General features: G+C 36.2%; 1 protein-coding gene across 3 annotated transcripts in view; it reads right to left on the bottom strand.

Annotated features, from left to right (window-relative positions):
• The window catches only part of LOC117420796 (phospholipid phosphatase-related protein type 1), an 81,740-nt gene that overhangs the window by 7,221 nt on the left and 55,780 nt on the right, over window positions 1-18,739 (bottom strand). For 2 of the 3 annotated variants that reach the window (XM_034918318.2, XM_034034434.3), the window contains exons 3-4: window positions 14,048-14,236; window positions 5,752-5,884 (exon numbers count right to left, since the gene is read on the bottom strand). In XM_034918318.2, the coding sequence (XP_034774209.2) occupies window positions 5,752-5,884; window positions 14,048-14,236 (322 nt within the window). The remainder of the gene's footprint in view (window positions 1-5,751; window positions 5,885-14,047; window positions 14,237-18,739) is intronic. The other variant, XM_058993800.1, reaches the window with a different exon arrangement.

The following is an 18,739-nucleotide window of genomic DNA, read 5'->3' as shown; positions in this document are numbered from 1 at the left end:
TAACCTGGGTTTGGAGTCGTTTGGATCGGCGAGGATTAACTCCTTGAATGGTGGGCAATGGTATGGTATCCTGCTCGGGAGGCACTTGTTCAGATGTTGCAGAGATGTCTGATAAATGGAAGAGTGGTGGGGTGATCGGCACTTGGATTGATGCGGTCGGAGAATGTTCTGATACAGACATGAAGTTATCCTCGAAACCCTCCGAATCCGAGGAAGAGATGTGCGGTAAGTACTCCATACTTGATTTAGCTTTTATCTGAAAGAAATTAGCTAGGGGTCTTGGAATACGCTTAGGTTCAGAACCAAAAACGAAAAACACAAGACAGCTGCATAGCGTGTGACTAATGGTTTAAATAGGAAGTAGATTTAATTGATGATAGGAAATGAAAGAATAGGGTGGAGCCCAGCTCCTGCCCCCTGAACCACACTTAATAGGTTAACATTTAAACATGTGATATACACATAATCAGCATTATTAAACAAATAATCCATCAGATTGTTTTATTTTATTTTTGAATGGGGCTAACACAACCTAACAAATTACTCTGATAACTTGCTGAGCAGATTGATACAGTTTGGTACTTTAAAGAAACAGGGGAAAACAGGGACAATTTAACAATTTTACTGTTTCCGACCGGGACAAAAAATTATATCTGGCACTGTTTAAACTATAAACAACTCTGATAAGTAAAAAGTTTTTTGTTTCATAAAGCTATTTGTTTTTTTTTTTCTCTCATTATCTATCTGATTCTTTATGAAAATTTGCTGGACTGTTTTGCTAAAAAATTTCTCATAATGCGAAAAATCGTTTTCTAATCATGAAAGTGCCCTCTGGACATCATTTAACTAGTGATGCCATTATATTGCAATTTACAAGTAAGATAGACTAGAAGAAAATAAAACATATGCTTTTTTTCATTTCTCGACTATTCCCCTTTCACTCTGTACTCACAAAGTAAAAAATGCAAATGCACTGCAAGTAATTTATACAGTGCCCACCTACACTGTGCCTCTGTGAATTGACTAGAAACACATGAAAGAGAACATTATATGTTCAGCTCATAAATATTTGACAGCAGGTAACTTGGTGTTTGCAAAGTAGAGAGGGTTTGCAGTGTCTTTGAAAAGCTCACAATTTAGAGTCGTGATCCTTTGAAATCGTCTGCCGCAAAGTTTTGTTTTTCACTATAAGATTAATGGGATATACTTGGCCAAATAAGTATTTTTATACCACCTTGTTAAAGGGATAGAATGAATCTTAACTGCAAATCCACCGCCAGACCTGGAAGGGCGCTAAGTAAGGTTAGTGACACGCCTTCACAGGGATGGGCTGACTTGATGGTAGGACGGAACTGGAAGTCAGCCATCTTGGTAAAAGGGCATAGCTGTTAGACAGCTGAACAGCTCTATTGTGATCAGCTGTGATGCACGCAGTGATTGGATAGAGCATGGTGCCTTACTGATCACAGGGAGTTTAGCAGTACAAAGGGGACACAGCTATGTGAGATTGGCCCCTTACGCTACAGTATGACGCCGGAGCGTTGTTGTTTTGTTATTTGTGAGAAGACGAACATCACAGGAGCTGAAGCTACGGAGCCAGCACAACTACCCACATCACCTGCACTGCCTTACAGCACCACTGAGCACAGGCATTTGCACCTTGGAACTGTATTTATTGTTTATCGTTTTTGGGACCTCAAGCCATTGCTGGTAGAAGAGATAGTTAATTGAAAATAAAGGACCATTGTAAATACACCCGCTGTTGTGGATATTGTATCCTTACCGCACCACCCACATCCTGACACACCCCCCATAAAAAGAGACATGGTTTATAGAAGGACTCTGCATAGTTTTTACAGTAATTTATTCTAACTGTTGAATGACATTTAAAATCTCTATACAGACATTTGGAATTAATTCCATGCAGTATTTTATGAGCTGTTCAAAGACAAGCCTTTCTGCGCTTCATCTAGTCTCTGCATCTCCTGCCCCACACACAACCTTGTCATCCAAGTCTTCTGAAACTGTGCAAACACCACAGCAGGCGAATGGGAAGACATTCATCTCTGTGTAATGCAATGACTGGAGGAATGTGGGGTATGCTGAAGACTCAGCTCAAGATCTGTCCTGGATGTAGGCTACCACTGGAATTGCCTTACAGGCGAGTCCTTTAAAACATTTCTGACATTTATTTGCTCTGTAAATGTGTCTGGATCTAAACACAAATTCTGTTTTGAGTTTAAGAGCATTGGCACAATTTATTTCCATTTATTTATTTTTAATATGAGCTCTTTAAACATTTTAGGATGCCTTCTGTTTCCTAACAACTGATTTATATAAATACTTGAATAGCTGGAAGGCACAGACTCTTTTTTGTGTAGTCTACTTGCAATGCTCTATGGATAGTTTAGCACGTACAACAATTACCTATCGACCATATTTATTTCACTGGCAAAAGGTGGACAATAAGATTGAGAAAGCTGTAATATTCAAATCACAACTGTGAGATTTTCTTAAACAGCGGTGGTCCTTATCATCGGCGCCCGCAGTCGTATGCATGTTACGCACTGTGCGTACCTTTGATTTGCAAAATGTCATCTTCATAAGTGTGGACTCACATGTATCTTGTGTGATCGATTGAAGCAAAACAGACATTTTAAGCTTATAGGATTGTACTGTTTATTTAGTGGTAGTAATGAGCAAACGGAAGCAGATATGTTTGGTTGAAGCCTTGAAAAAGAGCAAAAATCTTTCTTCTGATGAACCAGAATGTCAGAGGGAAAAAATTAGTAAAAGCACCGAACCGTCTTGTTTCTGGCAAATCTGTTGGCAGCATCGAATGTTAGTACAGTACTACTGCATGATCAGGCTGTGTGGCAGGCTGTGTGGTCCAGTGGTTAAAGAAAAGGACTTGTAACCAGGAGGTCCCCGGTTCAAATCCCATCTCAGCCACTGACTCATTGTGTGATCCTGAGCAAGTCACTTAACCTCCTTGTGCTCCGTCTTTCGGGTGAGACGTAATTGTAAGTGACTCTGCAGCTGATGCATAGTTCACACACCCTAGTCTCTGTAAGTTGCCTTGAATTCTGAATTCTGCTGCTCTTCCAGGATTGAGCACGGTAAGTGCACATTTAAAGTTTCATTTGTATTTTAATTTTATCAGTGTCTTATATTAAAATGAATATTACATTTTCATAATCATTAACACATAATTGGCAAGTTGTGTTATTATTAGCATTATTATAATCAGTAGTAGCTGTTTACAGCCTTATAGATTATATTAGAACTCCTGGAGTTTACAGTCTTACTATGTACAGCTGTAAGATTATAAGTTTTATTACGTACAGATCGCGTGAGCATCTTAACTGACTTCACCACAGCACACAAACTGGCAGTTTAATGAAAATGACGACCAGATTTCAAAATGTTACTGATGAAAACAGAGACTTCACAGAAACAAAACAAAGTTCAGTGCAAAACAAAAGCATTAAAAAAACAAGGGAAGGGAAATGGTCATGTGTGCTGCTTTTTCAAGCTATTGCAAACGGCTACAACTAATTATAACAAATAAAGTACACCAAGGTGTGCAATAAAAACCCTGTAATTGTATCTTGGGCTTCTGGTGACATGGATACTCTACCTTCGGTCTTGTCATTTATCTTGCCACTAGAGTTTATTCCTAATATTATTATTATTATTATTGATGTTTTATTTTATTTACTGCCTGTATTGTCAAGTGTAACATAAAAAGTTTATATTTATACACCATGCTTAGGGGGATGAGTAATGATTAGTTGTAGTGATTGTGAGAGTAAAACGATTAGAAATTAAACCAGCATAAAATATTTGTGAACTAGTTTCCCCCCTAGTTTAAGTCTGTATTTCAAATAGGTTTATTTGTAGCTTTTATTGTTGCTGTGGAGAATCTGGCTATCACTGAAGTTGCTATTCTGTCTCGATGGCAGTACGCTGTGTTTATGCATTTTTAGAAAGAGAAACAGTGATGCAATTTGATTGCAGTTTTCTAATGTGACAGTGTAGGTGCTGTGAAACTCAGAAAAGAACAAAAATGCAGCACTGATTGGCTGAAACACTTTACAGCGCAGTGATGCAGAATCGTTATGGCCATGAGAAGGGATGTTGGTGTGGTTCAGTTTTGTGTACCACGTGAAAGATTTCTGGGGGCATGCCTGGTCCTAGGATGTAACAGACTCTGAATGAGGGATGATAGTACTATCGGTGCTTGCCTCTGTAACCATGACAACTGAAGGAATTAAAGGCACTCATCATTGAGCAATGTTCACATTTCCTTTAGAACTGCTGATGGTGGATCTATTAACAGTATTATGGTCAAGATAACACTTAACACTTTTATTCTATAAACCAATAAAATCTCTCTAAATTTATATTATTTTTTCCAGGTTGATTGTAAGCGTTTGCATAAAAAAAAATTGGCAAGCAATTACAGGTACGGGTGCAAAGAATTGTTATTTTACCTCAAAGGTGTTATACTGAGAAAGGGAAGCCATCACAAGAATGGCGCTAATGAACTGCAATGCCAAAGCACTTCATGTATGCCAACCCTAAGAATATTATTAAAACTAAGATACATCTTTGAATAGAAATGTAAATAACAGAACAATATAGGTAAGGGAAAGAATCAATACATGTAACTCAATTTGTAATTTACACAAGCATTGGATAAAGCAGTGTAAAACCTGTCTAATCCAGCCCCTCTACAGACTGGCATTCTGTATAATTTTGCATGATTTTTGAGTCCCGACCAAACGCTATTGAAATGAATTATGTGATACCCACTACAATACAGAACCTGTCTATTCTGGAATCTGGCATGATTAAGTCTCTTCTGCCTAAAATCAATAGAAAAATTAAACAAATGCCAGTCGCTGCATGTATACTCACATGTCCTGCCGGTACCATTCTGAATTGTGGAATTGTTGAACAGAATGTCTAAACGTCCACACAACGAGCTAGCTCTTGAAAGAAATTTGTGCTTATCAAAAAAGCTGAACATTTACTAAAACCAACACAAAAAGAGCTAAGTGAAAATACATTTCAGACATTCTGAAAATAAAAGATGCCTACTTAAAATGAAGCACATGAACTCTGCATGCAGGTACCATATGAATAAGCGAACGTCTTTCTGTGGGAATGGTCTAAACAGGCTTGTGATAGTAACAGGTCAAGATGTTGTCGAAGCATTGTTGTGTTTATCATACTCTGTATGTACAGAATAACAGTGTTCAAATAATTTTGTCATTTAACCATTTTTATGTACCCTATTAGATTATTTTAGAGCGACTGTAATCCAGCACGCTGTTCTGGCATTATTTACTGTAAAACATTACCACTCTTTATACAGGAATCTTTTTATTTATGATTTGCAAGAATCTCCTTTGTGTATTTTTCTCAACAGTCCATAGATACTACTCAGGAAAGGTGTGGTATTTCATACATAACTATAAAACACTTTGTTAGTTCACTTGTTCACCAGCATTACATTTCTATGATGTGAAGAAGTAGAAGTAATCACAAATGTAAATGTAAATAGGTTCATTTTGTGCACAGATGAGAAAGTGAGTCATAGCAAAAAGATGCCTGGTTTGTTTATATTAGGCTACATATAAAAATAGGGCATGTCCCACAGATACCTAATAGGGCGATTAAGTATTATTCCTGAAAAGATTTCTGCCCCGGACTGCATTAAAGTAAAGCATGGTAATAACTTACCTATAAATCGTATAATTCTCCGAATAAGAGGATTCAGGTAGCAGCACTCTCCCGTCACAATAGTCTTCTCCTGGGCTATAAGGCTTTCTCTTGTTGATTTTATGAAGTACATAGAAATCTCACCAGTGAAAATCTGAAACAAACAAAAAGGAAGGTAAATCTATATAATAAATACAATATTCTGTGTTTGAAGAGAGTCGAAATGCTTTATATTGCTATATCAATGCGATTAGTCAGGAATACAGTACAGTAATCCATTGCATATCTGGTGAGGCCAGAGTGAGGGCAGATATGTAAAAAGTCGGTTGAATGAATCCTGTTTTAAATACCATTATACACAGCTGTAACAATTACTATATTCACACAATTATTGTTTTGAGGTTCAGCTTTTATTAGAGAGCTCCCCTAAATCCCTTGTTTAGAAAGATACGTTTGGGTGCCTGCATTCGCTGCTGAGTGACAGGCAGGAAATCGAGACGGCAGTTGAAGTTGCTACGCCCCACAGGTGAACAGGATTTATTTATATATCAACACACTGAACAGCTCACGTGACACTGCCAGCAATGGCAGCGCACAGAGCGCATACAACACAGTGTACGAAAACATTGGTAGGATCAACAATCGCTGAACTAATCTTCTCTGCTCAATAATAAACTAACGTTGCTGAAGAGCGGATACACAACGGATTACTGTATATCGTTTCTTTAGAAATGTATAGCGGGTGCATGCAGGCCTTTTGTTAAGTATATTTCATCTTTAAAAAATGCCATATTTTTTTAGGTCAATAAAACAAATAATAATAATAATTGTTTTTGTTTTTATTGTAAGACCAGGTTTTTGTACAGTAGTTCAATGTAACATTACAGTTAAACTGTAAGGCTGTAGTTAATGCATACCCCATGTTAGCATTAAAGTATGTACTGTATTTATAGTACTCATGACTTCAAGGTTATGTTGCATTTTACTCACGCAAAAAACATTTTACTTGCATTGTGTCTAAATTGGAGAGTAAATTACTCAATGACCCAAAACTTTATATGGAATGCTGCCTATATGCATTTCTTTGTGTCCCTCATTGCATTTTAGTAAAGCATTTTCTAAACATGTTATTCAGACCACAAGACTTGTGCCCCAAGCATTTACTTGTTGTACAAAATACCTGTATTACTTATTTCGATGAAAGAATCAAACCTGTTCTACACTGCAAGCTTAAAAAGGCATAAATCATATCAAATGAGTAACATACGTACATTGACTGTTAAATAAAAAAAAACAAAAAAAAAAAACATTTGCTTCCTCACACTGTTTGTTCCCTTAGGGAACACTGAGACCTAGTTTTTCACCACAGCACCACAAGAAGTTAACATTATTTAATGCAGAAGGCACATTTGCTATGGGTCAATGATTAGGGACCTACTGATTACTACTGTTTTTTTTTTAATCAAGGAAACTATTAAGCAGCTAACAATTTTGCTGGAAATACTACTTTTGGAAATAACATGAATTACTGTTATAATTACTACTTTTTTTATTATTATTATATTTAATTACAGTTCCGTCTACCAGTGTGTTTCATTTTTTCTCCCTTAGGCAGTAATTCAGTAGCTGATGTTATTTCGATTGTCAGTCAATGTTCAGTACTTCCGCACAACCCCTACAGTGAAATTAAGGTTCTGAATCAAGCGTCTGTTGCATCTAAACCTTGTATGTAACCTGATTGGCAGATTGGCATTTTCTTCTGAGAAACTAGTCGAGAAAGAAGTGACTTGAAGGTCAGGTGGAACACAGAGAAAAACAATTTGGGAGTCTTTATCTTACTGTAACACCAGCTTCAGCCAAGCTCTGATTGATCTGATCTTGAAATACTCCTTATACCTCTCAGATCTGCTACTTTTGCTCTGTGTTCAAAAATAACCAGTAAAAAAATTAATCGTGCCTCCTTCGGTTTTTTTTTTTTATTTGGAAGCAGCCTGATTAAATGTCATCTTTAATATTGTCTCTAGTTTAGACTTAGTACAATTGTTTCTAGGACGTACAAAAGTTAAATTAAAAAATGCTGAAGGGTATTACAACATTTGCAATGAAATCGGAATAATCTATAGTTAAAAAAATAAAAATAAACCTGTTAGCAGACATTGTAGATGATCTACAAACTCTACTTGATACTCTTCGGTACATACTCTTGGATAAGTTAATCAGCTGTCCTGAAACATTTTTTTTCTCCTTTTCTCTGCAAACAGCAATAGTATTCAACCTGCCAGTGATTAATTGTTCCAACTTTTATTGCCAATTTGTAATTTAAATGGTATTCTATATACAGTACAACTGTATATGGGGCATAGATGTGAAAGGCATTTCATTCAATGTATTTAAATAGCTTTTTTTTGCTTTTGTTGATGTATCTTTCTCTGTCTCATCATGTTAAAGTATCATTCTCCCATATTTGACTGATTTTCTTAACCTTTTCTGTTTAGCATATTTTATTCTATCAGTGTAATCAAAAGTTAAACCGTGTTTGATACAGAGCAACATGCAGACATATTCTGAGTGTGATCTGTACCAGCATGTTCACTTGTGTATAGCCTGCATGCATGATTGTTACTTGATCTAAGGTCATACCTTGACTCGAATGTGTCAATACATTGATGATGTGCTTTGGATTGCCTCTTACCAGACTGGCTGTTGTTACAGACCCTCCGCATATCAATATCCACAGAACACACTTTTATTTTGTTATGACAAAACAACAGTAACTCACACTGAAGTCACAGCAATTAAATATATCCTTTATAGCACATACACACAGAAGTATAAACATACTCATGAAGGAATGACTGCAAGTCACTGTTGATAATTATACACACTCTGAATAGAAAACCAAATACCCAGATGTCATTTATAAGGATATTTCAAGGTACAGGACACAGAAATAACACATTTGATAATAATCAGTTTTGACCTATTTTAAAGAAGATTTTAAATTACAATTACTTTTTTTTTTTTTTTTACACATCATTAAACTCAGGATTGTCGACTTCCCACCTTGTATTGCAAGATACCATTTAGATTCTCCTGAGCTGAAATCCTGAATGTGCTTTTGGGAAATTGGTCTCGACAGAAGTAAAGCTTAGGCTTTTATTGATGAGACTATAGTACTAATCAGAGTCAGTCAATTGAGAAGCCATTTTCACATAATGACATTCCTTTCTGTTAAATAGAACTGCCTGTATAGCAAAAAAAAATTACCCAAAAAAACAGCATACTGTACAGATCAAGAAAACAATGTACGGATAGTGTATGCTTTAGTAAACAGTACTAACTGTGTTATATTGATTACATTCAACAATTACAGAGATTTAACACCTGGTAACAATTTACACAAGGACCAGTGGTAAGCACAGACAAATATGTAACCTACATGTCAAGTTTAATAACATTGGAATACTTTTAAAATAAGGTTCCTTGCCAACAGGAACCCACCTAGCTAATTAATATTAGTTTCCATGTGAGTCTTTATGAGATAAAAGAATAAAAACAGCTTCAGTGTATATTGAAAAAAAAGCAACGGAAATAAACAGTCATGTTATATCTTTCCTGTACTATTAGAACAGTCTGCAGTTTACAACAACAGCACACTCAGATACAACTGCAAATGCAAAGCAAAAGCACACTTCAACCATTGTTATAAAACTCATTTCCATGCAGCTTTTCTGCTGATATCCCTTGTCACCTCTGGATATATGGTTCCAAGTGACTAACTGGGTTCCACACATCAATTTATTTTCTAAATGAGAAGGATTTGGCTGCTTTCCTGGCCTAGTGCTCGCCTGGCCGGAGTCAAGCCCCAGAGTGAAAGCGGGTAATGGCGTATTCTCTCTGGCTGTGCTAAACACTTTTAAATATTAAAGATCCTGCCAAACCATGTTACCAACATAACATTTGAAAACTAATAATAAATCAGTAAACTGGACATATTTAGCCAATGTAGATGTTTTCTTTGAGAAAAGCTAATTTTGCTATTCAAATTCCCTTCCATATATCTGGGACACTGTGTATTATTTGTATTAATAATATGTAAATCTAGCCTTTGATTTCTATCTGTGTAACAACTGACTAGGAGCGCCCTAATTATAGTGCAATTATAATAAATAGAGAATCATTTCTGCAAGACTGCAGCTACACTGCGCAACCTGCTTTCACACTGCTAGCCCCTTAATTCATATGATAAGGAAACAATACACGCTGATCTGATTTAACTTACTTTACAGTGTCACTTTCTTTTACAGTGCAAGGTAATCTACAAGTAAATAACTGGTGTTATCATTTGAAGAATCATACGCCACTTCAATCATTATCAACATCAAGGCAAAAATCCCACTGTGCTTTGCATAAACATGACTCAGTTTCAGAACATTTTGAGGCTGAAGTGTGGTTGTTGTCTCCAATAGAGCCAGCAGGGTGCCTTTGCCTCTTTCATCTTATGAAAGCTCGAAGAGTTTTCAGTATTCAGCCCCACCTGAATTACAAGGAATTTCTTTACCTTCAGGCTTGATTTTGGCATTCTATCTGTTTACAGATGTTATCTATTGTATGGTTGAAGTAAATAAGTATGCACAAATAAATAAAATACAAATTGACTCACAGGAGAATACATCTTAACAAGAATAATGGCATTCAATTTTGCAACTAATAGTTTAATAAATTAATAATCAATAGGCTTTACACTACATTTTCAAGCCTGATGCAGATGTGAGCCATTTTTAAAGTGATTGTATTTCCTGGTGTTTGTGTTTTGATTGTATTTGTTTTCTGCCTACTTGATACTGTAATTCACCATAGTGAATGTAAAATGAACATTTGTTTAAACATTAACATGTCTAAAAAAACTCACTCCTTCTCAATGAAATAAAAAAACAATCACCAACCCTATCATGATACACTAGTTTTAAGTTAGAAATAGATATAAAGATATCTCTGTTGTATGGTAATTTAAAAGTTCAGGCTCCACTAAAATCTGTCATCTTATTGCAAGCATTAAGGCAAAGCTGTTAAGGAAATAACAGCGTCAACACAATTTTGAATGTCCGTGGATAACACTGGACCTGCAGCCTCTACTTGGTTAAAAGAAAACACTGCGATGACCAGCTTGAAAATCATATACTATTCTGATGAGGCAAATTCACCAACTACAGTGCAAAAGCCCTACAATGACCAAATTAAAAATGGGCATGTCCTTGTTTTTTTTATTAATTTTTTATTCTTTGGCACAATTCAAATCTTCCATAACAGACCATGTCTGATATGGATGTGTTAGTAATAAATACATTAATACTTTGCCACTGGAAAAATCTTATATTGCCATAGAATAGAAGGATAATCTAGTTGCTGTACTCTTTGACTGACTCTTCTGGAACAGTAAAATATAATTGACATGTATTTCCAAATACACAGACATCTGTATGAGAAACAGTTCCCTGAAGCAGGCACTTACATTTAAGAGAACAATCTAAAAGTAGTTTCACCAGGCTGCATAAGTGCAAAGGTATTCTCTGTGATACTCGACTTAAAATATGTAATAGTGTCACAAGGCTGGCTGAGTGGTGACACGTCAGACCCGGAAGAAACAGACAGACAGAAACAGCGAGGTTGGTGAAGCTGAGCACTTGGTTGTGCTCAGCATTTAATAAACAAAACAAGAGAACACAAAAACAGGACACGGCACTCTACGCCAAAATAAATAGACAAACAAAACGCACTAACATTAACAAACTGTGGATGCACAGACAAACAAACACGGTGAGTGAAAACACTATTTTATTACTCTTTTCGTTTAACTCCTCTCCACACCCGTTCTCCACTCACCGAACACCGAACCCCAAGTGTGTGAAAACATGCTGCTTTTATGCAGTTGTACCGAGACTCGATTGCTAGTCAATCATTCAATTGGAATCTCGGTACAACTGCACGTGAATTAATTAAAGTGCACTCCCGTGACCACACATTACATTTTAACCAGCATGTGAAGTGATTTGTGCCATCCTCGTGCCTAAATACAAATCTACATTTTTAAATAGACGTGAAACACAGACCCGTTTATATCCCGTGTACCATCTCTATACACCAACATTTACACGCAACACGTACAACACAGAAATGCACACAGGGGCGGAGCACATTGCCACAAATAGTCAAATGTTATTCCCCTTTAAGAAAATGTAGATACGGTCTGGAGAAAAATGTTGAGGATTCAGTAGGTCCCAGGATGACACTAAACAAAGTATATATTCAACGTTATTTCTACTGCAGTGATTCTTAAGTGTTATGCATGTGGATTTTTTCTACCACCCATTCTATTATTATTTATGAAAAACACTGGGCCAAATATATGGAATTCAGAGGTTTAAAGTCTGGCATAAAGATGGATGGATGTACAGACTGCCAAACACCCAGAATATTAGCATGCATGAGAATCCAGAATCTGATATTCTCATGCATGTTAATAATGTCAATAGCAAGTTTCATGACAATTGACGGAGTGGTTTTCCACATATATGGAACAAAAATGTAAATATGTGTGACATACAGATGGGTAGTACAGATGAACAGACACCCGCCTATATACTCTTATATTATTTATAATATATAATCTTATATTATCAAAAACCTTATGCTAAATAATGGTAATACCAAGTTATGAGCTCTGCTGACCCAATATTAAGTTCTTATCATTTTTCTTTGAGCTGTTCTGGAAAAGTCTAAATGCTGAAATGTGATAAAGTCACCTTCATATTGGTCCTACCAACTCACCCTCTCTATGTGTGTGTATGTAGATAGGTTGCAGTATGTTGGGCCAGCAGTTGGAAAGTATTTTTTGTCACATTGTTTGAATGGAATGTGCTGGGCAGTTGGAATTCTCCAAACAAACTTAAAGCAAGTTCAAAGCCAGGCAAAGACAGATATAGAGAAACATGTTAATAACTCATCAATTATTACAATGCAATACAATACAACGGAAAGGTGAAACAAATAAACAAAATTACATTGAAGCAACTTGCTAATTAAATTAAAGCTCCCAATTGCCTGCAGATTTTGGCTTTAAAATGACCGGTAAATGAATCAGCCCAAAAAATTACAAAGGTTCTCGTTCTCTTTCTCTGTCTCTGTCTCAAATCACCTAATTGGAGGCTTGGTGGTCCAGTGGTTAAAGAAAGGGGCTTGTTACCAGGAGGTCCCCGGTTCAAATCCCGGTTCAGCTACTGATTCACTGTGTGTGACCCTGAGTAAGTCACTTAACCTCCTTGTGCTCCGTCCTTCGGATGACACGTAACATCAAGGTCCTATAGTAAGTGACTCTGCAGTAGTTGTTAATGTGTAGTTCACCCCCTAGTCTCTGTAAGTCGCTTTGGATAAAAGTATCTGCTAAATGACTAATTAATAATAATTTACAATGCAGGTATCAGTATTACTTTTGTTATTAACCTTTCTGTCTGGTGGGTATAAGTCATGCCATGACCCAAGTTTGCCATGACCAGATATTGAAGAAAACATCCTTTAACACTGCAGACCAGTATTGAGGTCTTCATTGAAAACAATCTTAAACAGTCAATCTAAATTCTGCTATATATTACACACTAATCAAGAAAGAAACAAGCTAAACTGGCTGTTGGGGAGGGACATTATCTTGTTTTCTTTCAATATTTCATAATGTCTTATAAAGCATAAAATTGCCTCCAGGCTGGTGCTGGCTTTAGAATGACTGTATTCGCTGATCACAATTACAGCATACCAGTAATTTGAAAGTAATGTATACAAAAAGTAATAATAATAACTGTAAGGATTGAACACTTGTTTAATTCATTAGTTTTCTTTAGTTTTTATTTGATTTTCAAAATGCTTTGTAGATTATGGTGTCTTAATCTTTGTCAGTTATGTTATTTTACCCCAGTGGTTAAGGGTTAGTTAAAAAATATGTTGTCGCTGTTGCTGTTAGAATTATTATTATTAATATTATTATTTGTATTTATTTATTTATTTTTTATTAGTGCTGTTGAAACAATGCAAAGTGCTAATTGTTTAAAACTAGCATTGAGAAAGAATGCTTAAACCAATATAGAACCATGATTTTTTTTTTGTTTTTTCAGCATGTATTTATAAAACACCACATTAAACAAGTTAGCCCCTTTTAGAGAAAAACAGCCAACAGAACATAATAAACCATTGTTCTTAACAATTTTCATTCTGGGCAGTAAAAGTTACCCCCAATAGCTGAATACAGTAGGTGAAAGATTTTACTTACAATAGCTGTGGGGGCGGCTGCAACTACACAGTACAGGACAAGTGGTGGAATGAAACTCTCATCTTCTACACCTGGGTAGGGCTTCATCAGGTCAGCGTCATTGCAGAAGAAACCCTGGATGTGCACTCCAAAGGTGTCTGTGCACTCAAAGTAGTAAGCCAGCAGCACAGTCCCAGCCATGATGACAAGCTGAAAGTACAGCATGATTACAGGGGCACATTAGTTTCTGTCATCAGATTGAGCAGTGCTTTAAATCTTTTGTAGTCCCAAAGTACACCTTGCTTCCATCTCCTTGCCAACTGCTCCTTTGTAAGACTGGATCTCTCTCTCTGTCTCTCTCTCTCTCTCTCTCTCTCTCTCTCTCTCTGTCTCTCTCTCTCTCTCTCTGTCTCTCTGTCTCTCTCTCTCTCTCTCTCTCTCTCTCTCTCTCTCTCTCTCTCTCTCTCTCTCTCTCTCTCTCTCTCAAGCTTGCTCCCTACTTTGTAACATCTGTTATATAAACCTTTTGGCAGACTTCTCTAATGAACGTCTCAAATCAAAGATGGACCACAAACGACTCATAGAGGAATGATGCTTTCAGCTTTATCAAAGGACACAAGAGTGACAATACCACGGTTAACAAATCAATGTGGATTTGAAATCAAATGAGTTTTGTACTCATCAAATTTCCACTTGACAGGTTGACACTAGACTAGGTTTTCATTTCTCGAGGCCTGGGTTTGAAGTGAAATTAGTTTCATACTGTTCTTATGCTCTTAAAAACCATGGCCAAGACATGAATGTACAAGAATGGCTCTGACAGTAATTGAATGGTGCCATTTTGCAAACAATTCCATGGTATGCCAGCATGTGAGTAAGTAGCTATTTAATGGCTGGCAGATCCAAAATGATGCCCATAAAAAACTTCTGCCTTGTGCTATTTTTGATTTGTGGTACCCAAGAAATTGCTACAACAAAACAAGCCTCCCTTTATAACGATGATTGATAAGGAGCTATTTGCATCTCTGTGGACCCCTTTAGAGATAACAGTATGAAATGCAGGTTGATTTGTCAAAACTGTCATTATTGGCTGTTACCCGACGTCTGAATCTGACATTAATGTTTTAGGCTCCACAGAACACTAAACAGCCATTTTACACCCAGAGTTCCATCACTGGGCAAAGCAGCAACACGATTTATCACATCACCAAGCTTCAGGTCTGTATTCCCTGCAGCATAAACAATACTTTTTTAATATACTAAAGACAGAGGTACTTGATTTCCTTTGTGTTCAGAATTTTACTGCATTACTGATCAGATATATGTATTTTATGTTTTACTATAGTCATCATATAAAAAATAAAAGTTATACTGTAAAAGCACCAGGATAGGAGCAGGTCATGTCAAATTCACCCAAAAAGAAATCTGTAGAGACAGTACGCTAATAATATCAAAAATTATGATAGCGGATTCAAATAAATTGTATCAGTGATAATTTTGTATTGAAAACTATTCTTACATTCACTACCTATATTGTTTTAGCCAATAGGAATGTTACTTGCATTTAATGAATGTATTTATAATAATTTACTAACAACAGTTGGGAGCATCTTTGCAATTTAGACCAATTGTTATTGCTAATCTGTTCATATAAGAAAATATTATACTTATTGTACATATTATATTACCATATGATATAATGTTTATTTAAAATCTTTAAAGAGCATGTGGCTGTCTCTGGTTTTGCAAAAGCTCAATATCGAGACACAATTACTTTAACTATGCCAGAGCAGTTTAATATAAACAAATGGATATTAACATATTAATTTAGTTCTGTATAAATCGTGATATTGTCAGCATTCTCAATACAATTGTGAGCATATTCCAGAGGTTAGTAGCTCATGTATTGCTTTCCCTATAGCAGTTCTCCATTGGGACGTTATTTTACATTGCTGAGATACAAGAGCTCAACAGTTATCTAAGACTGTGATACGGTGCATGCATACAATGTGTAAATATGGTGAGGGAAATCAATGCAACCACGCCCAAGAATGCAGTTTGTTGTATCAGTGATTAGTGCAAGTCAATTGTATGAGCTATGGCTTACTATTTGTTCAGTGACACAGGCAATGTGCAACTTGCACTCATAATGTACTGGTATTCTATACACACACAACAGATCCATTCTGCAGCCAATATATGCACCAGCAGCAAAGCTTCACTGTCATACTATATAGTTTGAGTAATGATTTTTAATTAAAAAAAGCAAAAATATATAAATAAATACATCCTGACAGCCTTCAAAACAGTAGGGGTAGAATTGATTCATCTGATTAAATTATATACAAATGCACAGTTAAGTACATCCTTCTTTGCAAGGCGTAGGGCAGATGTGTAGGGTAATGGGTAAGGCTGCAGATACCGGAATACATGATTCTAGTTTATCAACGCAATAGTTGAACATTTTCTAGGTCTGTTCTGCATTATTGACATCATTTCTTTTTACATCAACACTGAAAATCGAAGGCATGCATATGAAATGGCTCTTGCTCTGCCTCAATGTGAGCCACCCATTGTGACACAGCAGACAGTTCAGTCGATTTGATTTGTGATTTTAGCACTCTGTATGCTACTTATGTATAAAGATATTGATTTGGCAGCAGGTGACTATTCAATATGCCCAGTAGTCAATAATCTGGGAAGTGCTAAAAAGCATTCAGCATTCATGTCTTTTAAAAAGAATATGTAGATGCTATATTCTATTAAAATTATTTGTTATATAAGTATTCAAGTCAGAAATCAAACCAAGTTTCAGATATTGTCATCCCAAACCAATACATTGTTTGGATATTCAGTAAACCATGGTACCATTTTATACTAGTCCTCGCTGTACATTAATTACTGGTTATCTAATAACTATATTCCAAAACTCAGATTTGACAATGAACATTTGTAAGAGCTTAACATGGCTTGGCTGTGGTTCTGTATATCTACCATGGTCTGGTGTTGGTTTACCAAGTAAGAGATAACCCAGTAAGAGTTGACCATGATAATAGTTCATTGTTGAACCATAAAACAAACACGGTGTAACATGGTATCACTGCTTTACAGTCAATTCTCATTAAAACAAACACAGATTAGACTAATTTCCTGATAGTATGAATGTTCTACAAGGTCCTGGCTAAATTTAGCAGTCGTTTATTGTAAATTACTTCTTATAATATGAATTCACTTAACACAAATTTCCTGTTGGTGCAAATTATTTTGGAACCCTCCCAGGGAAGAAAAATGTGAATAAAACAAAACTATTCAAACAGTGTAAAGGATATTGGGAAATGTATTAACTTGCATCCACATTAGCGCCTCTGCACTGTATTTTAGTGCTGTTTGGGGACGACAGATGCTATGATGATTTTTGAGTTGACACAGTGCTCACATAATAAATGTGCACTATCCTTGCGTACAAGAAAAAGAAAGATGTTGCTACAGATTTCAACATTCCCACAGCACTTTGTCACCCATTAAAAAAAAACAAAAAACTGGATACAATAATACAGGCTGATGAACAAGATGCATACAGTTTCTGATTTGCTCAATAACCTAACGTTCAGGACGCCTTGCTTTTGTGGTTTAAAAATGCCTGTGATCAGAATGGGACCAAGTTTCAAGTGCAGTTCATTTAATGTATACGTTTTCACAGTACTTCTAAATTTATAATACATTTCATTGTTCTGTAATTGCAAAATGTATTTGAGTGTTACTGTAACTTCAATAAAAAACTGACAGTATGCATTTGGCTTTAGATTACTGAGAATACAAATTACCGGTAAGTCACATTTTTTTGCTGATCCCTTGAAATTCATACAAACAAGAATTCTGTAGAAATAAATACATGCGACAGTTTGTTTTTGTCTCAGTGAGATGATGATTCTTCCATTTGTCCCTGGAATTTGATTAATTTTGACCCAAAGTACAATATTAACAGAGCTAAACTGACATAGCTATTGTCTTAAATGGACAGCTACTGAGAAAAGTAAATCTACAGCTGGAAGATATCACACAGCTATTAATATCTAGTAGTTAGTCCAGTGGGATGTCCGGAATGTGCTTGTTCTCAACCAACCTGCTTGTACAGTATGGAGAAGTCACCATGACAGCTGACTTTAAGCAATTGCCTATATACCAGTAGTACACAAGGGCAGGTGAAACCCAGTTTTACAATGTGAAAAAAATAAGTTAATACTGTTTTCACACACAACACCATACAATTTAGTATCAAGCTCTTGTCTACTGTAGTTAATATGCAATTGTTCCTCGTCTTCACATTAGTTATCAAGCCCAAAGTGCAGATGTTTATACTGGATGTGTTCAAATCAAATTCCCAAACCTTGTCCCAGCTTTCAACCATGACTGTGTACACACTGGGAAAAAACAAGTAGTGTGAGGTAGATGTTTATGCTAAGGCAAGGTACAATCTTGTGCAATGCAGATCCTGGTTCACAATCCTTTTACTGTAGGAGGTATAGTTCATTTTGGAGTAAGGTGAGCTACACGTTTTCCTCCTGTGTATAAACGAAATGTAGAGACTGCACTATCTCTACCGTCTTAAAGCCCAGTGTGAAGTGCAAGTAATGAACCATGCCTGAAAGTTGTGACAAAATTGCAGAATTATTAAAAGGGAGTGGGTTCAAATGTAGGGGTAAACACTGCCAA

Source organism: Acipenser ruthenus, chromosome 2 (genome assembly GCF_902713425.1).
Source record: "Acipenser ruthenus chromosome 2, fAciRut3.2 maternal haplotype, whole genome shotgun sequence".
Taxonomy (NCBI): Eukaryota; Metazoa; Chordata; class Actinopteri; order Acipenseriformes; family Acipenseridae; genus Acipenser; species Acipenser ruthenus.
The sequence above is the reverse complement of the archived record's forward strand: the minus strand, read 5'-3'. Positions and strand labels throughout refer to the sequence as shown.